Source organism: Pundamilia nyererei, unplaced genomic scaffold, assembly GCF_000239375.1.
Source record: "Pundamilia nyererei isolate P.nyererei 1_Seehausen unplaced genomic scaffold, PunNye1.0 scaffold00036, whole genome shotgun sequence".
In the NCBI taxonomy this organism is placed as follows: Eukaryota; Metazoa; Chordata; class Actinopteri; order Cichliformes; family Cichlidae; genus Pundamilia; species Pundamilia nyererei.
In genome coordinates this window covers 1,559,359-1,582,555 of record NW_005187437.1, presented here as the reverse complement: position 1 = coordinate 1,582,555, position 23,197 = coordinate 1,559,359, and the positions used below count along the sequence as shown (strand labels likewise).

Here is a 23,197-nt window from a genome sequence, read left to right as displayed (position 1 = left end):
TGACGTTACGCAGCACAATTATACTGTAAACAGCTAGGACTGTAGAAAATAGTAAACATGTGTTTTTGTTAATTCTTTGTTAAACTTCAAAATGATTAAACACACATTTCAGTATGGTCATGAGTATGGAAGCAAGTTTTTTTTTAATTATATAAATTGAAATTTCAAGATACTAATTTTGAGAAATAACCCAATTACTAGATTTTTAAAAATTATTTTATTTTATACATTCATTTGTTTTTTCCGGTGGCGGGAATATGTGGAAGCTCGTTTCCACCACAATAAATAAATAACTACAGTTTGTAACTTAAAAATTCTTGTTATTATTTTTTTTAAAAATCTAGTATGTTTACATTTTGAGAAGCTAACACGAAATTTACGATAACACCTGGAAATACTGAATTTATATGTATCCAAAAAAACCAGCAAAAAACCAAAACAAAACAATCCCCCTCTGGCCCCTGCTGGTGGTCTCAATCCTTCAAGCTTGGGTCCTCTGGGAGCTTGAGGGTCCTACACAGTATCTTAGCTGTTCCTAGGACTGCACTCCTCTGGAAAGAGATCTCTGATGTTGTACCTGGGATCTGCTGGGGCCAGTCACATAGCTTGTTGGTCGCTGCACCAAGTGCTCCGATTACCACTGGGATCACTGATGCCTTCACTTTCCACATCTTCTCAAGCTCAGCCCTTGGTAGTTTTCAAGCTTCTTGTGTTGTGCTTCTTCCTGATGTTGCTGTCACTCAGCATAGCAATCCATCTCCAATTGCTCCATTCCATAGTTGGTATCCATAGTTATGACTTGATGGCTGCTTTTGCTAGAGGCTTGAAGTTGGCCTCTAGTGTCTTTTGCCGCATTCCCAATGAGTTCCTGAGGAATGCTCTTAGAGTCCTGTTGATATTGTACGCTTCTAGGAATTCCATGATCCATGTGTGGGGCACTGAGTGATAGGCCTTCTTGTAGTTAATCCAGACAGTGCACAGGTGGGTCAGTCTGGTCTTGCAGTCTCAAGCGGCTGTTCTGTATCTGTCTGTTTTGCCCCTCTGGTATTACTGCCAGTTCCTTTCTGTGCCCTGCTCATGTATTGATCCACAAGCCTGTTCTTCTCAGCTGTTATGATGCCTGACAGGAGCTTCCATGTCATACTGAGGCAGGTTTTTTCCAGTAGTTGGATGAAACCGGCCTCTTCTAGGGATGCTCGGGGATCAGAACTGTCTGGCCTTCAGTTAGCCATTCCGGGTGTGTGTCATCTACTAGCAGCTGGTTTATTTGTGCAGCCACGTCTTAGACACCCCTTTCTTCAGCTCTGATAGTTGGTTAACTTCCCTCTGTGCTACCTTGATCTTGGCCTCTAGTCTCTTTCTCTATGGAGGATACTACTCTTTGTGGCTGTTCATCTTGTAGCCAAGCATCTCCATGATCACTGCAGCCATGGTGTAGATCAGCCAGTTGGCTAATACAGGTAAACCCAGTTTTATCATTTGACTGTGGCCATCTTAGCTTTGTCTTTAATGTCCAGGGTAAATGAGGTTTGTTTTTTAATCCACCTCACCACACTTTGCATCACTGTAGGTAATCAATGGACCTTACATACTTATATCAAGCACTGACTGCTGCAAATCTTCAGAATTGCAACAGTTTCTTTTTTTCTCCACCTTTCATTTATCCCTATATGTCTATTTTTTGTCATATTTTGAGCACCTAAACTAAAAAAAACCTAAAAGATTCTTCACCACTAGTCAGTCATTTATTTAATGGCTACAGAGGTGTGAAAACTACTCAAATGTTGTGCCATATAAAGTATAAAATTTCAAAATATGGTTGACTCCCTCAGAGAACAATAAAATGTCACAACACACAGAGGACATGTTAAAATAAAATATTTAATATTTTATTATGACAAATATTTTACTCAAATATCAAAGAACATGAACTATATTGACAATTAAGTTTCAAAAACAGCACGCTGTGAAACAATAATGCATATTTCTTGGACGGTCTAACTAGAGCTGGAATAAAAACTAGCTGGAGCTCATCATGTGTGAGTGTTCTTTATTCAGAAGTCATTGTCACTTTCCTCAAGCAGGGGGGGCCTCATACCCCCTCTTGAGGGTCGAGGACCCCTGGATATGGGGTCCTCCAAGCTCTCGTCCTCCAAATCCTTGCTCTCCTCCTCCTCACCTTCGTCATCTTCCTCATCATCCTCGTCCACATCAATCTCACTATCTTCAGTCTGGGAACAGCAGTGAATAATGACCACAACAATTAGAGTCCAGTCCAATGCACGACTGAAAATATTTCCAACACAAAACGTGAAACCACAACAGAAATCGCTATGTTCATCAGAAAAGGGATTTGGGTGTGGGGGGGCATAACCACGTCCATGACTCGTTTAAAGGGAGCTCCTGCAGTACATGAAAAATCCACCCTGTAATCCAACTCAGAAACACCATCATAGTTAAAAAATGAAATGGTTAAAATCTTCTCTGGATGAGAAACAGTTCTATGCCTGTAGCTACATCAGTGTACAATGAAATCACAAGACTGGTAATGGAAATAACAGAAATAAATGTTTAAAAAGGGCTTTACAAAGGCTTTGGACCCACTTCTGCTTTTCTGTCTGGAGTAGCTTGAACATAATCATCAGGCTATGTCATGTGGGATATTCCCTACTGTATGAGGATTTGAGAATGGATTTTTCTTTTAGATGCACGAAGAGGAAAAGGGGAGTGAACTAGATCTTGGTCCGGCACAAACCTTTCCTTTCCGGTGTTTTTTCTTATGGGGGAATGATGTTCTGGAAACAGCTAAAAGGGCCTTAGATAACAAGTTGGAAACCGAAAACGGGGAAGAAACTGATCAGAGATTGAACAGGAGAATCAGCTAGAAATGACAGATAAAGGTTAAAGTGCAAGTCATGAGCAGTGAGCACCATCTGGGACACCTGCAAGCCAAAATCAACACAAAAGAACTCAAGTATAGCTCAGCAAAAGAGGAGAAAAAGAAACCGAGGAAGTTAAAAGATTACTAACCTCATCACTGTCACCACCCTGCATGTTCCCGATGAAACGTGCTCCTCTGCCTAAAGGAGGGACAGAAGGAGGCAATGTTCAAGGAACGTGAAAGGTGTTGTTATTGCATGGCTTGATGTTCTTTGGTTTTTTGAGAACCAATCGGTGTCTACATTAAACACTGCAGCATGAATATGTGTGATGTTTGATAGAAAGCACTTAGACACAGTAAACAACCAGACCATCTACTTAAATAATGGCTTCACTTTATGCAGGTGAGAATTGATCATAACATGGATGTGGCTATCCCCAGTCTGCATACCTGTCATGAGGCCATTTCGTGTGAGATGTGGCTTAGTGGGACGCAATTCCTCCATGTCACTGTCTGAACCTTCATCCTCGGGAACGTCTATGTCCGAGTCCTCGTCTTTCACTGTAGACGACATATCGTGTGAAAGTAGTGTGAAAAGTTATAGAAAGGTTTGGATGGGATTGTGCGACAGGTTTTTGTCTTTAACTCTGTGTGTTTGTTTATCTTACAGGAACTCTTCATCAGCTCCCTTTCCTCTTCTCTCAGTTTGCTCTGCATTAACCTCAGAGTGTTTTCAGCTTCCTGCAGCGGAGAAAGAAAATAACACAGACATAAAGTTTGCATGTGCATGACTGGGACAAATTGTATGAATGTTAGTCATACAATTTTATGGGACATTCATTTGTAGAACATTTGAGAAAAAATGTTTTGCATATTGTATATTCACGCACCTCAAACCTCTCCTGTTCCAGTCTGTGGTACTCATTAAGCTGAGACTCCAGAAAGGAGAGGTTTCTGAACTTCTCCACGTAGGTCTCATAGTGTTTCTGCAGATCTTCCTCGATCTTCTCGTATTCATCCATGAACGCTGGTCTAAGAGGTTAAGGAAGAACAATAACCTGTTTGTCTAAGTTTTGTTTAAAGACTTGTTTTTAGTTGAGGAGAGAAAACTTCATACCCACCTGACACTCTGCAGGGTCTGGAGCCTTTTCCGATTCCTCTCCAACTCCTGCTTCTTCTTTTCTATCTTGCCATCCAGAGTGGCCTCATCGGAAACAACGTTATTCAGCATGTCTTTGGTCTTATCCACACTTTTCTTTAACACAAAGACATAGCAACAAAGTCAGCATTACGGTACTTGGGAGGTATAAGCATGTCCCCTGTGAATTTTGAAATCTGCTACCAAAATTACAGACCAAAACCTCCTTGATGGCAGCTCTCAGGGCCTTTTCAGTCTCAATGATCTCCAGAGGTCTGGCAATGGCTGCACTTCTCATTTCCTGTGAGCAAAGTGAAAATAAAGACAGCAAAGTAAACCCCTGTGCTACTGAATGATGTCTTTCAAAGAGACAGCCCTATAATTGTACAACTACGTTCATCTGAAATTATATTTACTGTAAAAAATTTTTAAAAATGTTACTGAGCTCACCAGCACTCAGATTTGAACAGCCGAACATTAAAATGTTAGTTAAGTTAGTCACCGTTTCTTAAAATCATATCCATGTTTTCCCCTTACCCTTAAGTCCACCTCCTTCCCCAGTAAGTCATATAAGGATGCTCCTTTGGACGTGACCTCGGATGCCAGCTGCCGAGCTGCTTTAAGATCTGAAATCTAGAATAAAGACAACGTGAGAGCTAATCAGAAAGTTTTTTCCTCTACCAAGGATTTACTATAATATTGATTTTTAAAAATTAAAAATAACAAACACGTAGAAAAAGCTATCTCCATGTAAAAACAATGTTTTAAATGATATAAAGCAAAGATTAAAAAGTAAATAATATGGTTTGTGTAGATTAAAGATACCACCTGGTTATTGTACAGCTTGATTTATAGTCTTGTAGAGCACACACTGCAGAAACATCCTTGTTTCTATTTATACTTGTACACTTGTTATTTTTGCGGGACGGTGCATAGGATGTGGGACGAAAAGCACAGGTTAAAGTGTTGGATATACATCCGTATACAGAGCTGTGCAAAAGCCACCCTTCATTTAAAAATATACTTTATTACCAAGAAGCCAGCCCTTGTTAGGATTTTCAAAAGTGGTCTTGAGACCTTTATAACTAAGAGTCTGTCGCAAAATATAATACAAAAAATGTCAAAGACAAAAACACTGTTTGACAGGCATAAAAAGGATTTTTGCAACAACAAAAGAACTATTAGTTGAAAATGTGCCATATCTAAGGAAACCAGGCCAACAGGCCTAAAAAAATAATTTAGGCCAAAAAAGGTGCACAGTGTCTGAAAGTTATGTCCTTAAGGAATAAAACAAAAGAAAATCCAGCAAAGACATGATACAAGACCTGAGACCTTTCAGTAATGCAGCTATCGTTTACCAAAGCTTCAGTAAGAAAAGGCTGAAGCATAACAAATTACACAAGACCTGCACTAAAAATTAGTGACAACACGTCTTATGAAGCGAATCACTGCCAATATGTTCAGGGGTTATGAGAGAGGTACAGCAGTGTCTACAGCCATGTGTAAAACACTGTAGAGGCTCTGTCATGGTTGGAGGCTGCATTTCAGCCAGTGGTGATGTGGATCTTGTCAATATTTATAGTAAAATGGGAACAGAAAAGAACCATCAGTTTTTGATCTGCCATGCAATACCATCTGGAAGGCGTTTGATTGTCAGCGACTTCCTTTTTAGCATGGCAATGATTTCAAACACACTGCCAGTGTAGAAGAAAAACAGAGGAGCACTATCAGACATGAACTGACCTTCCCAGATCCCGTATCTCAACATTATTGAAGCAGTGTGGAATCATCTTGCCAGAAAACCTAAACAAAAGACAGCCAGCATCCAAAGCAGAGCTTTGAATGTCCTTTGAGGAGCTTGGAGAACTATTCTTGAATTTATGTCCCTGGATGGCCCGTCTCCTGCAGAGAGCTTTGTTGTTGATGTAGACAGCCTACAAAGTATGTGGTGCAACTAGTCTGTAGGCAATTCTTGTTTGTTCTGTTGTTGGTCGATCAGCCAGCAGTGGAGAAGAGTGAAGTTGTAACATAAAAAAATCTGAAGTGAAACCGAGTGTTGAAAACAATGAAACGTGTCCACTACAGCCGCTGTCTGTACTTCTCATACTATATATTTTTTTTTAATATTTGAAGAGTTTTTTTGCGGTTCTCACATTCCCTTTGAACCCTCCTGTTGCTTCCTTCCCTTTTCTGGCCAACTTGTCAGCCAGTCAGCATTCGACAGATACATAGGTCATTCGATCTTGGACTGCATAGGAGCACATCTACAGTAGACAAAAATCACTGTCTGTCAAAACAGAAATGTGGAAAAAGACAGGCACATTTACAGGACTACAAATTACACTTATTAGCCATGGATTGGCCCTCCCAGAGCCCGGACCTCAACATTCTTGAAGCAGTGTGGGCTCGTCTGGACAGAAAACCAAACAAAAGACAGTGAACATTCAAAGAAAAACACTGAATGTCCTTCAAGAAGCCTGGAGAACTATTCCTGAGAATAACTCAGAAATTAGAAGAAAACTTGGCTAACGGAGTTCAGGCTGTGTTGAAGAATAAAAGGTGGTCACACAAAATTAAGCTTGTTAGAATTGTACAAAAAAGACTTTTGCACAGCACTGTATGTCAGAGCTGGATACAATTTAGTACTAAGACTCAATCTTAAGGAAAATTAAGACAATCTGTTTCTTCTAACATTAATTATTCAGTTTACGTCAAAACCTAAGTATCTATTGTCTTACATTTGTGTGCATGGTGATTCTATCACAATACTTTGCAGATGAACAGCTTGGAAAATGTTTGGAAGTGACTGCTGGTGAATAGAGTCTTAACCAGCCATGTCTGTGTCACCAATTCACAGTTGTTCCATTGTATAATAACAGAAACAGAAACGCAAGTAAATGCAAAAAGCTCAATTTATCCTGCACTGAAGCACAAAAGGTAATGTAAAAACACAACGTACAGCCCTGTGCTGTTCATAAGATTAAAGCCATTTATTAGTGTTAGCCACATTAATTAGACAACGTGCTAACACTGACAGTTTTATACTTGTTGTTGGGATCTGAATACACAGCATCCTCAGAACATTTAGTAGACTTTGCTCATCGCTGAGACATTTTACAGCTGCAGTTAGCAGAAGTGGCTCTGGTGAGGAAATAAGAATTGCTGTTTCATTCTGAAACACTGCATATATGGTGTTTGCTTTAATTTATCTTGGTTTCAAACACTTCCCCAAATTAAATGTCACCCAGTGCCCATTTTCTTTTTTAAATTCCACAGGAATGAGAGTCTCATAATGTAAATAAAGTATGTGACTGAGGATTTAGTAAAACTGGCATAACATTACACACAGCGTAGTTTGCACCTCACCCGAGAGCCAAGGTCAAACTTGAACTTGCTGTTGTCCTGCTCAACTTTGTCTCCCAGAGCCATCTGCTTGGTTTTCATAGCACTGTACAGGACTGAGGTGATCTTCAGCATCTCTTTCACTGCATAGCCGTCAGCCTGGTAGAGACGCTTAGTGTTCAGCTTGATGTGAGCCTTTGTTGCCTGGAACACAAGGAGACACTGTTTAAGATGCAGTAATAACAGACGTTCATTTGCCAAGAATAAACTCTACAGTCTATAAAAAACTTCCAAGAATACGTCACCATGAACTGGGCCACAGCCTTGATGAAGAATATCCTGTCAGCTTCTGTGTCCACATCAGTAGGAACATCACTCTGAGGTTCATATCTATAAGGATGAAAAGAATGAAAGGGTGCAAAAGGCAAAGAAAAGCAAAAATATATCACAGTATCCTCCACTAGAATCATGATGCTTTAACATGGCCGTGTCCAAATGCAGACAGAAAAATGTGGAGGACAGAACAGTGGCAGTATTATTTAGATAAACAATTTGACTTTTTTTAGGCTCAAGCATACCTCTTCACAAGCCATTTCAGGATTTCTGCCACAAGAGAGAAATTTGGAGTCCTGAAGTTCTCCATAGAGATCAAGCGAGGATATCCCAAGGCCCTCATCATTTCTGTGAAATCTGACACATAACATAAAACTCCAATTAACTTCTCACTCAGTTATCTTCTTAAAACAAATAAACAAACCAAAAAAGTGGTCACTACAAACAGCGACGAGCAGACAGTAAACAACACTTACTTCTTAAATCTCGGAAAGACATTTTCAGCCGATTGCACTGTGCGCCAAAGCTTAGACCACTTTGTCCTCTAGCAGGAAAAAAGAAAGAGCATGTGTTAACAGCAGACGAGCTACCGACTGTGCACGTAGGTTTCTCTCCGAGACTGGCAGGTTTTCAGTGAGAATTTAGTGTTTGGGGTTTATTAAATTAGAGCTGACGTGATTATCATTCACGACATAAAACTTTGTGCATATCAGCAGATGCTAAAATACAGACTTCAGTCACTATTTTAAAAAACTGTAAAACCAACTGTGATAGAATCACCGACGATTTCCCCGCTGATTTGTATTCCCGCACAGGACACCGTATGTTATATGTGAACCCTAATCTTGGTGTAGTTTAAGCAGCATGTTTATGACTACAAAGCATAGCTAGCTCGTAGCAGGATTTAAGTGAGTAGAAAGCTATCGCTTTTTGTAGTTTTTGGCTAACCTTAGGTTAATCAGTGAAAAGACAGTATATATATTTTCAACGATGAAGTTAGCTGTTATTAAACGTAACACGTTGTGTTTCGGGCATCATTACCTGTTCTAGTTGTTCCAAGCTAAGTGATCGGTGGCCGCTATGAGAGACGGTCTCTATGGAAACCAAAATCTTCTACGGAAGCTCAATGCACTCAAAAATACTATCTGCGATAAAATAGCTTACGCAAACCGTGGGCGGGGGACTTCACGGTGTGCATCACCAAGACTGTGCTGTACATATATATATATAAGTAGGAGTAGTGTACACTTGTTTTACACTACAATAAATTTTTAAAAAGGTTTTTAATTTACACCTTTTATGACTATGTTTTCTATACTTTTATAATTATCTTTTTTTTTTTTACACTTATAAAATTTATGTTTCCCTCGCTGTTTGCAAAGGTTGCACAGGAACTAACCAACACAGTGACTGGGAAGAAAACGAAAAAAACCAAACTAAAAGAGGAATGTATAAACAAGAAACACTCACAGGGTATCAGAAAAATATTCACATAGATTATTGGTTTAAAATGTGAAGAAGTTTTATATTTATACTCTGCTCTGTGGGCAATAGGATTGTTACCAGTGAGCAGGATTTTAAGAGTGTTCTACAATAATTCAAAGAAACCAAAATCATCATTGAAACGTTTCAGGATTTTTCTGTTCATGGGTTAGAAACATTCGAGTAGATGGGAGAAAACAAGACAGGATGTGTTACTTTCAAGGGGCTATATTTATTATATGCTGTTGCCATTCAACCCTAAGCCTTGATATTATGTCCAAGAACTGTAGGGACATCTGAGGTGTGCATTTCAGGTTGATGTCAAATCCACAATTCTACTCTATACAGTGTAGTTGTGTGCCATTGTGGCACAACTGTAAAAAATAAAGAAATAAATGGAAACTTTCTATGTTCTATTGGGAATAAAATGTGGGCTTATGAGATTTCCAAAATCATTGAATTCTACATTTTACACAGTGTCCCAAAACATAAAACAAAGCAGATTTGCATGTTAATACCAAATCATTTGCCAAAAACATAAAAAGGTGGGTGTATTAAAAATATATCAAAGAAATACTTTGGTTAAAAGCAACTATTAATACCCAATTAAAAGTTTTTGAATAAAAGGTATATGGAAACAGGCACTGGAGAGAAGTGTTAATCATTTGGCAAAGAAAAGAACATTATGGTTAGTAAAAACGACAGATTGGACTGGGAAGCACCCCCCATAGTTTAGGCTACATAACTGTAGTCATTGGATTTTTACATTAGATCTGTAGAAACCTAAACTAAACTTTCAAATATAAAGTGGAAAGCACAGTATTTGCATCTTTAGTTGAACGTAAAGCAGCACAAGATGGAAAAAGTCAAATAAAATGCTTCAGAATTATCATTTGAATAAAAAGTCTTATTGAAATGTGGAAGAGTGCATTTTTCCTGCATTTGTGTGAAGTGTGTAGAGCAGGGATGTCAAACAGATTTTTCATTGTGGGACATGTGCAGCTAACTTTGATCGTAAGTGAACCAAGTGAAACCAGCGAAACTCCCCTTTCTGTCATTGTAAAGACATTTAGGTAAACATCTAAACCCTGAATTATCTTTATATAGGAAAAGAATATCCTGTTTCGTCCATGATAAAAGGTGTAAAATAGTAAATACACCGCCCTTGAAAAGTTCTTTTATTCGATATAGATTTCTATAGTACATATAGTAGTTAGTGGAAAAGCAGGAACTTTTCTGTCATTTATCTATGACAAAAGTGCAGTATGGATGGGTATGAGTGAGGAGTTTATCAATTAAAAAAGCTGTAAAACTTGTGAAAATACAATCCAAAATCTATGCCCTCCTTCACATTTTTCCAAAGCATTCTGGTCAGGCAGACTTTGGCGCTCCGATTCTGTCCCCCCAAGCCCTGTGTTTGACGCCCCTGATGTAGAGGAAATCTCTCTGTGAACCAAGATTTTTGATTTGACGGATTGTTCGTTTTTTCTGCAGGGTGCGTTATCATTATCTGTGGATGTGTAATATTTTTCTTCTTCTGACTAAAGTTTAACATGCTGAAAATCTAATCAAACATCACTTTAGTCTTTAGTGAAACACCAAAAAAGATACAAAACGTGTATCAGCAAGGGCATTCAGGACAGTGCAGTGGAGGGAACCAATCTGAGATTAGAGCAAGCCTCTTCCAGAAGAGGGCAGTAGTGAGATTCAAAGACACTAGCTGGCCGCTAAACCCCCAGAAGAAGAAAGAGACGCAGAGCATGATGGAGCAGACCGGCGAGGCCCATCATAACAAGAACAACTCGTCTGGCAATGAACTTCCAGCCAGCGGCCTCCACAGTAAGCGCCTGAAAGAGCTGGAGAATGCCGCCCTGCAGACCACTTTAATATCACGGATGGAGACCGAATCGGGGGCGGACGGCGGGAGCTGGACAGAGCAGGAGCCCGGGGAAGGCGAGCAGTCGAACGTCTTGTCCTTGAACCACCGGTCCGGCCCTCCGCAGCAGCCTGGCGCGGATACCGAAACCGAGGAAGCGGAGCCGGATAGAAACGTGACCAAGGAACGGGTCGAAGAGGAAAGGACGCTGACGGACCATTTGAATAAACGACTCCTTTCGTCGTTTCTGGAAAAGCTTAACGAACGGGACCTGGCGCTTCCCGGTGTGCAGCGCCTGGACTGTGCTGTAGCCGACGAGGACTCTAACAGGGCCGCCGATGAGTGGTGAAGAAACCCAGTAGCTCATGCGACAACATGGAGGCGTTTGAGGGATTCAGGACAAACGTGCACGGAAGCACAACCTCACCGCTTTAAAGACTGAACTGCAGTCATTCCTGCCAGCTTATCGGAGTGTGACGAAATATGTTTACTTTTGTAAGGCCACCATGGATGAAAGGTTGATTTAAAATGCAATAAATGAAATTACTGTGTTATAAGCACTTTCGTTCTCATTGATTTGTGTGTAGTTGGCAGCCATGATGGATGCAGTCATGCGTGGGTGGTTTTTCTTCTCTGCGTTTTTTTTAGTGACTGTAAATGATCAGCAGGGGTCATCATACACAAAACAATCCTCTTCAGCCTGTTTCTTACATTCGTCTCATTTTTGAGACTAAAGTTTATTCATTTAGTTGTATATTTATTGCACACAAGATTCCAGAGGGACACATCTCACAATAAATATCACTGTTCGTGTCAATACCACGACCCAATAAATACCCAGCAATAACAGTTCACTTTCTGTCAGGAGACTTTAGGTGTGGATGCAGTCACAGGTGTTGTGGTGTAGAATTTTGTTTTATCTGCTGTGTATTTAGGGTGAAGTGTGAAACTGACAGTACAAAGAGGGTGTTCTGTGTTGTGCTAATGGGGTGTGTTTGTAATGTTGCATGGCAGCAGAAAACAAGTGCAGCATAATGAAATAAAGCTGAACTCCAACCTCTGAGGGGACTGAACTGAACAATAGCTTGTTTTACCCCTTTATTTTTCTTGTTTACACACATGGGGTTACTTTTGCTTCGAAGGTTTTCTTTTTATTTCTCAGATGTCTTTTTGTATAATTGTGTAAGATTGATCTTAGTTTATTTAGAGGTACACCTGCAGTCCACAGTTAAGTAGAAAGTCATAACTGGTACATTATTAAAGGGAAAAATCCCCTCATTCTTTAGGAGGAAGTTTTAGGCTCATTCGAGCAGATGTTAAATGATTGCTGAATGAGGAAGCAAGGGTTGAATTACAGTTTAAGCATATCCCGTGTACCTGCCCACATGTCGGTTAATGCTGGTTGAAGTGCAGGTGTGCATTGTTAGGAATATGGAACATACCAGAATGAGAGTTCCCATGAAAGAGCCTTTCATCACCTCTGATAGTCTGCACTTATAGTTTCTTGGCACAGGTGTAACTTAAAATATGAGGCAGACTTAGAACCAAAATATATAGAGAGAAACACTTTGAAAATGAAAACAACACCTAAATGTATTAGTGCCGATAGAGAGAAGATAGCACCGTGATGTGTTCCAGTGGGATCAGTAGTCTTCTAACAGCTATAGACTGTGCAGTGACTTTATTTTCTGCTGTCTCTTTGGTCTCCTTCCCCTTCATGCATCCTGCTTGTCCATTGTCATCAAAGACACACACTGTAGTTCTTCTGACACTTTGTCTCCCTCCTGAAAATAAAACAGAACCACAGTTAGAGAAAAAGTTTAAAAATAAAGCAAGAGACTGACACAAATCTACAATAATGCCTTCTTTATGCACTAACTTTGTTACACCTATTCAACTGCTTTTAACTAATGTATAATCAATCAGGTAGCAGCAGCTCAATGCATTTAGGAATGTAAGCACAGTTAAGACGACCTGCTAAAATTCAAAACAAGCATCAGAATAGGAAAGAAAAATGTTGTAGTGTCAGGTGGTGTATTTCAGAAACTACTGATTTGCTGGGATTTTCCCACACAACAAGCTCCAAAGTTTACAGACAATGGTCTGAGAAAGAGTTCCCCCAGTTCCCTGGGGGAAAATGCTTTGATGATGTCAGAGGTCAAAGGAGAATGGCTGGCTGCTTTCAGCTGATAGGAAAGTGACAGCAACGCAAATATCAGTTGCTACAACTAAGATTTGCAGAAGAGCATCTTTCAAAGCACAACACAGCAGGAGAAGACCACAATGAATACCTCTATTCCTGTCAGCATAGAACAGGAAACAGCCTGTAAATTTGCCCACCAAGCTTAGGCAATAGAAGATTAAGAACAACATTCTGCAACGTTCAGATTTTAGGGTCAGAATTTGGTGTAAACAACATGAAAGAATGGATTCATCCTGCTTTGTACTGACAGTTCAGACTTGGCGTGTAATGGTGTAAGGACAAGAATATTCTTGTCATGTTTTGGGCCACTTATTACCAACAGAGCAACGTCGAATCCCCACAGCCAGCCAGAGTATCGTTGCTGATCAAACTGACTTCTTGAATGTGACAGTGAGTTCACTGTACTCCAATGGCCTCTACTGTTATAAACATAGAATAAAGCACCTTTGGGATGTGGTGGAAGGGAAGATTTGCAGCGAATAATCTGCAGCAGCTGTGTGATGCTGTCACATCAATATGGACCAAAATTTCTGAGGAATGTTTCCAACACTTTATTGAATCTGTGTCATAAAGAATTAAGGCTACTGTGATAAAAACCAAAAAAACCAAAAACTGACCTAGTACTTCCAAGGTGTAGCTAACAAAATGGCTGATGAGTACACACTTAAAATAAGGGAAAGTGAAAACTTCTTGGACAAGAAATCTTTAACAGACTGATCATAATTTCTGTGTTTACACTAACACCATATTCCATATTCCACTTTGAAGTCACCTGTTGAGTTATAAAGCAACAATTACCTTTTAAAACAGATTAATTAATAAATTCATTTTCTTTTGTACATTTTCCCATGGAAATAAGACAAATGTAATACATGTAAACATAACTGACATCTGAGTGGGAAAAAATATCCTTTGAGCCCCCTTCACATGTTCTAACAGTATTTAGGGCTGCTGTGCACAGTCCATAGTCCTGGTTGTGCACAAGGACTATGGAAAGTACAGTCATTGACTGTGCAGGACAGTCATACAGGACTTACTCTGTTTTTAGGGGAACCCTCCACTTTCTTCTTTTTCAGGTCCCACCATAACAAACCTTCTTTAATGTTCTCCCTCTTTGTTGGGCCTGTGTTGAGAGAAAAAGAATGGCGTAATATGTTTTAAATGCACTGTTTGATTGCTTTGGCATATCTGAAGCGTGTGCACTTTTATTATCTTGAAATCAAATAAAAGCACTGTGAATCAGCAGTTTTACAAACACAATAACAGCTTTTTACCTGTTGCGTAGCTCACAATTACACCGACAAGTACAACTGAACTAGTTGCCATGGCACCGAAGTAAAGGTAGGACATGGAGTAGAAGTTTAACAGGCCCCTAGTTTTGGGAAAAACAGGGTAACAACTATTATTATTACTATTATTATTATTATTATTATTATCATTATTATTATTATTATAAACTAGCATGTACGTTTAAGCCTCACTGAACTCACTGACCCCTGGTTATTGGGGTGAAGCCGGGTGGAGACAGAGTGCTGGTCTTCGATAGCTATGCTACTCTGGGTGGTGTTTATGGATTCACAGGAACCTGCTAAGCTGGGCAGGACACCCATGGTCTCCTCACTGGGTGGATACAGAGTTGAACCTACAGCTAGCCACATAGAGACAAGGAAGCCAGCTAATATCCCCGTGAATGCCCCCTGAAACACAGATAAAGCAAATGAGCATCCATGGCCAGCTGGTTTCTAAAATGTTTACCTGTAGCACAGTGTCGCTGTGAAAAACAGTAATGGCCCATGTGAGGTAACACACACTCCAGGTCAGTGGGACCTCCTTAAATGTAAGGAATTCAGAAAGTAAATATGTGCACTGATAAATTTCCAGGGAAAGTTGTCTGGCTAACAGAACAATATCAAGGTGCTGTGTCAAGAGCGATGAGTGTGAACTGCTTTTTAACTGTTTCACTATTAAACGAGAGCTCACAAAGTTGCTGCTTTAAAATGTTTTATGTGACGTGTCCGAACAAAGGAGTGGTGTTAACAGTAACACAGATTCATCATGGATCTGTGACTAACACCCAAGTCTTCCTTAATAGATAAGATAGATGTCTACATTAATACATGGCAAACATTCAAGTTAATAATTGTTATATTTTCAAGAAATACGTTTCAAAATTTCCATCGAGTATTATGCAATTTAGTTTGAGACATTCTCCTGATATTTTTAGATTAAAGAGAATACAATTCAGGCAATTGTTTAAGTCGTTTGGCTTTTACCTGTGAATTTAATCTAAGTACATGTGCTTCTTGGAAGTATTTGTAGATCATTTCTTTACCAGTCACTCACCAGTCTGTTTGCTGCTGGGAAAAATATTCCCAAAATAAACACTCCAAGTAATGGGCCGCTGACCACACCCATGACAGTAAATGATCCCTAAAGAGAGAAGATAAATGGTACGTTCGAAAATCAACCCAAAAACCTTTGTTACAGAGTACAGTATAAATCTTATCTGTAATTAGTTACTCAGGTCAAAAATGTAACTGTCTTATATCTCTTACATATGCACTGCATGCCTGAATTACGGTGCCCATGTGAGAAAAGTGCATCTAACATTTCTGAAGTTTCAAAATACCTCCTGCTGTGTGTGGCACATCTGAAACTGCAACTTTTACACAGTCTTCCAACATTATCTGGGTTTCATGTATGACAACAACAATAGTTGTATAACAACAACTATTGTTTTATCATTTTTGTTAAAAATTGCAAAAGTCTTTGGTAAAATGATTGATTATGATATTATTACCTGAAGAACTCCCCAGTTCACTAGGGAGGAGAGTGCAGCCACCAAGATACAACCACCACCATACAGGAGTGCTTAGAGAAAAGGTTCAAAATGCATTATTGCTGAATATGACTTATTCTAAGAATCTGGGACTAAAACATTACAGCAGTAAGTGGTATAGTCAGCCTACACAGTCCTCTGGAAACCAGCATCAGTTTCTTCTGTGTCATGTGAAGCAGATAGGGGTGCAGGATATCCTCCATCGTCACCGCAGCCATGGCATTGATGCTTGTGGAAGCCGTACTGTTAAAAAGAGGCTTGATTAACATTAATCTCATAGTGGCAGCTCATTATTTGATGGTTCTTTCTTGTGCATAAAAATGTGTAATATATATGTATACAGTATGTAAAAGATGTAACATGCATATGATGAATGTTAGATGTTAACAGAGGATATGTAGTTTAGTCTGATATTTCCTCACATTCACTTGAAGACTGAAGAGTTTTCTGTCTTTAAACCTCAAATAGCCTTAAACGATCACACAAGTTACGAAATGTCTCAAGCGAAGTTATTTATGCTGGCTCCTTGTAATGTGAGGGACATACCTGCTTCAGGTAAGGTTTAAAGAAACGTAGATTTGGATACCTCAAAGTCCCGCTGTATGCACAGGCGAGGAAAAGACCTGGGAAGCCCGGGTAATTTTGGAATATGTCCAGCACAAAGTACGGCATAAGCTTCATCAGATGCATAAAGAGTAAAAAAACCAAAAAAAACCCCAACAATAAACAAGTACATCTGGCATGTAACATACAAGCATACCAAAACACACTAGTTATTAGTGGTATTCAGTCTTGGCCACATAAAGGCCCTGCTGAGATAATAGAAATGTCCGTATTTGTTTGTTTGTTTTTTTCCTTGTACAATATGGATATTTACTGTATACCTCAATATGCAACTAAGTAAAATATTCCATTTAGCCATTAGCCTAATTTAACAATAAAATGAGTTTAGCTAAGAACAAATGTCTGCATCTCAAGAAACATCTTAAAACTGACTCATTAAATATTTCGTTGCTCAGTACAAAATGAAAGTAATCTGATTACCAGGTCAGGTTTAGAAATCCTCCCAGACTTCAGTGGATCACACGTGTTGTAAAAAGCAAACATGACGATGCCACAGGTTGCTGCACTGCTCACAATGAGGCACAGACCCACTTGGTTCACAAACAGTGCCCTGAAAATGAAACCAAACATGATGAGTGTTTCCACTTCCTACTTACTGGTGTGGGAAAAGTGAAAAACTGTTATTATAAATTTTAATCTAAAACTTGAATTAGATATCCATCTATGCTTGGAAGTAAATTTACATTACAAAGAATTGCTGGTTAATATATGGAGATGTTCATTGTCATAATAACACATTCCTTCTTAAGTGTAATCAGTATATGTACATGCAAATATCATAATTAAAAAACCCAAATCGATGGATATGTAATGTCTGTAGGACAACAATGCTTTATAATATCAAGTGCCTATTAAGAAGAACTAGTGTCTGAACTATCAGACCTGGACAGTCCTCTCACTTTGAGAAAACATGAATGAGGACCACAATAGCAGACACCTGAAAAATAATGATAGTGTTCTGAGGGAGTCACTGTGAAACAATCTACCTTGCATCCATAATTAAATGACAAAAGTCTTCTTATTAAAGCTATTTTAAACCATTAGATAAACAAAGATGTCAGAGCTTTCATGAGGATTTTAGAAGACGAGGCTATTCAGTCCAAAGTTGGAGAGTTTTGAAAAATCAGAAACAGGGAAATGGCACAAAAGCAGTCAGAGAATAGCACATTTAAAAAGACGAACGACAGCAGAGTATTGATGCAAACTGTAGAGCCACAACAATGTTTGATGCAACATATTTTGAGACAATGTATACATGGCTACAATAGCATCTATGGTCAGCCCATAGCACCAACAGTAAACTGGCCTCAGACTGGCAACTTTTAGGCTACAGGTCCATTTTGTTAATCTGTGTGTGTGAGACAACCATGTTGGGGACATCCCCTCTGACTGACATCATGCAGAGCCAGTCTGAAGCCTGAGCTCTTGGCTCATGGGGTTAGTTAAACACATGCTGACCTTATTATTTGAAACTCTGACTGACCTCTTCCTTGTCTTGTCGCATGGCTTTTCAGTGGTTGGTTACGTTTCAGCTATTATAACTGAAACATAATCAGATTTCATGGATACTATGCTTGTGTCATAGTCTGTCTGTTTCAGCATGTAGGTGTTCACTCACCACTGGGCCGCTCTCTCTGATCGACAGGAGATGTATCGCTGGACTTGTGCTTGGTTCACTCCGTACATGGACAGCCAAACCAATGCACCCCCAACAGAGAGGCTCCAGAATGTGTAGCGATGCCGTGGGTCAAAGCTAAAACTGTGGAAGATCCAAGTAGCATTTGCAGTGACTTGTTCAGTCTTTTTGTATCAAGATGTAGTCGCACACTAATGTACATTTATAAAGACATTCATAATTAAAAATGTTTTTTACTCATTAAAATTAATGCGTGATCCATTGTTTGCAATCCTCAGTACTTGTGCAGGACCACCAACCAGGACTGTGCCATGGATGTAAATGGCCACAAAGCCCAACAACATGACAATGATCTGGAATACATCAGTCCAGATCACAGCTTTTATTCCACCCTATACAGAGATGAGAGGAGACAGAAACAGAGCATGAGACAAATGTTTGCACCTTAATAACTTTGTGTACGGAGTTAAAACTTAATACAAAACCTGAAACACGATGTCAGCTGAATGTTTGTGTTTTAATCTCTGATTTCAGTTTACTGCTCTGTGTTAGATATACAGTAACAGCATTTTTATTCTCAGAGAAGTCTGAGGTTAAAAGACATCTACCACGAGAAAAAACATCCCCCAAAACCAAAATAATCTGCTAGTTTTATCTAGACAACTTACTTTACATTTTATTTTTGTTTAGGCATCTTATTTTGAAATACATCCTGCACAAATGAGCCAACAAGGCATTTTTAAATGAACACTGAACTCTGAAACAGGTGTTGGTCTGATGCTGCATGCTTACTTGTTTGATGAGAATATTAAAGCAGTCTTCTTACCAGTGTGGTGTACAAGGTGCAGATGAGCCCAGTAGAAAATAGGGATGCCCATATGTTGAGTCCAGTAGCTACAAAAACAGTGAATGAAACAACAGCTTTATTTGTAAACTACAAGAACCAGTCATTAATAATGTGTGAAAACCATCCACAAATTTATGGTAAAAAAGTAAAAATGATTTCTGGTATTAATTCAATTCAAGTTATTTTATTTATACAGCGCCAAATCACAACAACAGTTGCCTCAAGGCACTTTATATTGTAAGGTAGACCCTACAATAATACATACAGAGAAAAACCCAACAATCATATGAGCAAGCACTTTGGCAACAGTGGGAAGGAAAAACTCCCTTTTAACAGGAAGAAACCTCCGGCAGAACCAGGCTCAGGGAGGGGCGGGGCCATCTCCCACGACCGGGGAGAGAGAAAGAAGACAGTACTAAAGAACTAAAGTACTAAAAGACGGTACTAAATATCATACATACAGTAATTAAATTTGCCTTCTTGAGTTTTGAGCAAAGATACTTAATTAAAAAGTTTCATAAAAAGTCAGTGCAGCAGGTCTTAGTGTCAGGTTTAATGTCACCCTTTCCTATCACTGTTCAGATATTTCTTATCACTGTTTAAACATTCATTTTTGTAACACATATTTCCCTTAAATTTATTCCACACATCCTCTTCTCAGAAATAAACGGTTTAGCTGAGTCAACACTGATAAGGAGCAAAACGTCTGGTGCTATAAATACACATGTGTTCTCCAGTATGACAAAGTGTCAAATAAATGAAAATATCCTATGAAAACAGAGGAGCATGTTTAGACCTCACCTACCTTGATTCAGAATTAAAGCTGGCGCGTAGATGACAATCCCTGTGTAAAGCAGCTGTGAGAGAGGAAATTCAAGCAAAGCAGCAAAAAGGTGATAAACACTGGGTTAAAGGATTGAAGCCACTAGGTTTGCCTGAAGATGAATAAATATGAGAAGAATTTGAAAATAAAAAATGTCTTTGTGAGCTCCAAATTCTTCAATCCAACAGAGAACATTACATTGTCTGTCTTACCGTGGCAACGAGAAACTGAATGCTCCCCAGCAGCTGCATCCCTCTGCCAAATCTCATCCTCAGATACTGTGACAGGCAGATGGTCGGTGTTATAACCTCATCCTTCTTCACCCCCTATATTCACCATGTTTGAAGGACTACAGGCACCTTTCAACACTTGGTCAGATAAATTCTATTACTTCGCTGTTGATAAATACATTGTCATGTTTCGTTAATAAAAATCCTCAAATCAAACTATTTTTATTATATTGTTCTAAAATTAGCAGCCACTCAATCATCAGTGGCAAATAAAATTATTGCTCCTGTTACTTTGATAATTGCACAATGTAATCCATATTTATACACTTTTGAATTTGTTAATTTTTATTTGTTAATCATTGCAATGAGGTCATATGAAATATAAGAAATATGTGATTTAATAAAAAAAAAAACATACAAAATTTGCAATTCACAATGAAAGTTTGTTATATAGACATGTGACATGCAAGAGATATTTCCATAGCAATTTATCTTAGTGTGAAAGGGTTTCGCAGAATTATGTTACATAGAATCATCTAATTATAATTATGTGCATCATGAATGAATTAAAACAATTCAGAAGACTGAAATATACTCATTTCCTTCATAAAATAAATGAGGCAATGACTATTAGGTCATTAGAACCTGATTGGTGCTGGTGATGCCCAGTCGAAAGAAAACCGGCAGGAACAGGTAAGCTGTCAGCAAGGAGTTGATGCTTTGTCCGAGGCACATGTAGAGGAATTTGAAGCCATAGCGAAAACCTTCAGAAGGAACACCCAGAACCTGGACTGCTGACATGAAACTGGCACAGAGAGACAAGCCAACAGGAATCGCTGGCAAGCTCCGGCCCCCAGTGAAGAAGTCGTCAGCAGTTGCTTCTCTTGGCCTTTTCTTCAGGGCCTGGAAAAGTCCTATCGCCACAGAAACCAATAACATGGCAGCAAAGACTGCATAGTCAGCCAAAACAAAACCTGGTCCGGATGGCTCACTAGCAGACTGGCCTTCCATTATTGAGTTTGATAATCTCAGCCCTCTAGATTTCTCCACAGTCAGGATGTTTGGTGAATCTGTCAGCGGGAATTACATCCAATTAGCAACCAAATAACTCCTGAAGTTTGAAATAGTCATTTTAAATTCATATTAATGTATTTTAAATATAAACACTGTGAGAATTCTTAAAGTCAACTAAATGCAACATTTTTGAAAACTGATTTGGGCGGCATGGTGGCAGCACTGTTACCTCACAGCAAGAAGTTTCCTACGTTCAAATTCATAATCTGGCTGCTGCCTTTCACTGTAGAGCTTTTGTGTTTGTCATGTGTTTCTGTGTGTCTGCTTGGGATTTCTCCAGGTAGTCTGGTTTCCTCCTACAGTCTAACACTTGCAGTTAGTGGGCCGGGCATAATTGGTAATTCTAAATTGGCCACAGGTGTGAATTCTCTATTAGCCCTAACAGAAATGCAAGCTGTGCAGGACCTGGCCCCTGTCGTAGCAGAGTATAGGATGATCAAAGTCAGATAAGTGTTTCATGTGTCACCCTCTTGCATGAACGTGAAATAAAACAGGAAACCACATGCAGTTTGCTGTGCTTAGACTTGTTTTTAACATGTTGTGAAATCATTTTAACCAGTCTTACACTTACACTTAAGTCTTACACTGTTTACAATGCGACAGCATCCCCACCACACACACACACACACACACACACACACACACACACACACACACACACATATATATATATACAGTGTTGGGTGTAATGCGTTACTAAGTAACGCGTTTCTGTAATTAAATTACTTTTCCACTGAAAAAGTAGAGTAACTAATTACTGTTCATTTTTAGGTATTTTAATTACAGTTACTTACAAAGTACTTGTGTTATATTGTAAAATAATTAAACCCGCTGAATATCATTATTTAATTTCAATAATTTATCTTCTAAACTTAGAAGTAAACTGCTGATTTAACATCGCTGTAGTGCAGGTGCACGTCATTTCGCGCCAGTTTGCTGCATAGTTGTATTCTAAAGCGGAAGATGTCGGACTCGGCTGAAGCGTGTGGCTGTTTTTTGAAATGGACATATTCCCCTCTCTTCACTTTTCTGAAACAAGCAGACGAGAATATTACAATAATATGTAAGCTATGTCCTGGGGAGAAAAAACTATCAGCTGAAGCGCCTGACATGAGAGCATAGACGAACACTTCTGAGTGATCCTTGTTCATCATCCATGGATAACACCGCGGCAACTCCTGCTAAGCACGCAAAACCTGACTTTACTTCAGCAGCACAGAAAGCATCTGAAGGTGAGCTTTTTTTTTTTCCAAGGTGGGGCCACAGGCAGCTTGTTACCTCAGCTCCCAGCTCGTTTTTCTTTTCTTTTTCTTTTTCTTTGTGTTTTAAGCTTTTTCCCCCGACTCTCTTGGTCATCTTTTATTTGAACTACAACCTGTAGAGTAATTCCATGTCTTCTACTCCCTTTGGGACTTTTCATCACCACATCCAGAGAACCTGTAACCGCGTTGTTTAAATAAGTAAATGGCGAGTTAAATTTTTGTCTTCTTTTTTTTCTGCTGATCTGAAAATTGATCCGATCTGTGACGGAAAAAACGTGATCTGATCCGTGAGACTTTTGATCTGTTGCACCACTAGTTTCTACCAAGAAGGTACAAGAAGACCTGAAGGCCCTGCTGAAAGAAATCTCTGGACACTTCTAGGACAATAGAGGAGCCACAGTGTCTATTGACCAGTGGTGGGCAACGACTTGAATCTGTTTTTCAACAGATTTGACTCTGGACCACTTACCACCTCCCCCACCCTGAGGTTCCCTCAGCCCCCCTCCATATGGCCTGCATTTGTATAGCGCTTTTCTAGTCCCTAAGGACCCCAAAGCGCTTTACATATCCAGTCATCCACCCATTCACACACACATTCACACACTGG

General features: G+C 39.3%; 2 protein-coding genes across 3 annotated transcripts in view; both read right to left on the bottom strand.

The window, feature by feature from the left end:
* Positions 1-2,033: 2,033 nt before the first annotated feature.
* cluap1 (clusterin associated protein 1) lies at positions 2,034-8,819 on the bottom strand. The gene is made up of 13 exons (XM_005730280.1): positions 8,736-8,819; positions 8,171-8,238; positions 7,940-8,051; positions 7,667-7,751; positions 7,386-7,565; positions 4,557-4,652; positions 4,237-4,320; positions 4,003-4,136; positions 3,772-3,913; positions 3,550-3,622; positions 3,332-3,442; positions 3,031-3,080; positions 2,034-2,231 (listed from the first exon to the last, which is right to left on the bottom strand). The coding sequence occupies exons 2-13, from the start codon at positions 8,190-8,192 to the stop codon at positions 2,055-2,057; spliced, it is 1,266 nt and encodes a 421-aa protein (XP_005730337.1). The 5' UTR covers positions 8,193-8,238; positions 8,736-8,819; the 3' UTR covers positions 2,034-2,054.
* Positions 8,820-11,661: 2,842 nt separating this feature from the next.
* slc5a5 (solute carrier family 5 member 5) overlaps positions 11,662-23,197 on the bottom strand; it is a 16,745-nt gene continuing 5,209 nt past the window's right edge. Inside the window, exons 1-16 of one of the 2 annotated variants that reach the window (XM_005730279.1) lie at positions 21,498-21,588; positions 20,900-21,324; positions 20,237-20,302; positions 20,007-20,058; positions 19,181-19,248; positions 18,592-18,746; positions 18,337-18,477; positions 17,139-17,268; positions 16,681-16,769; positions 16,225-16,337; positions 16,056-16,126; positions 15,599-15,685; positions 14,750-14,952; positions 14,530-14,627; positions 14,293-14,378; positions 11,662-12,836 (exon numbers count right to left, since the gene is read on the bottom strand). In XM_005730279.1, the coding sequence (XP_005730336.1) occupies positions 12,768-12,836; positions 14,293-14,378; positions 14,530-14,627; positions 14,750-14,952; positions 15,599-15,685; positions 16,056-16,126; positions 16,225-16,337; positions 16,681-16,769; positions 17,139-17,268; positions 18,337-18,477; positions 18,592-18,746; positions 19,181-19,248; positions 20,007-20,058; positions 20,237-20,302; positions 20,900-21,265 (1,794 nt within the window). In that variant the 5' untranslated portion in view covers positions 21,266-21,324; positions 21,498-21,588 and the 3' untranslated portion in view covers positions 11,662-12,767. Of the gene's footprint in view, positions 12,837-14,292; positions 14,379-14,529; positions 14,628-14,749; positions 14,953-15,598; positions 15,686-16,055; positions 16,127-16,224; positions 16,338-16,680; positions 16,770-17,138; positions 17,269-18,336; positions 18,478-18,591; positions 18,747-19,180; positions 19,249-20,006; positions 20,059-20,236; positions 20,303-20,899; positions 21,325-21,497; positions 21,589-23,197 lie in introns of those variants that run through there. The other variant, XM_005730278.1, reaches the window with a different exon arrangement.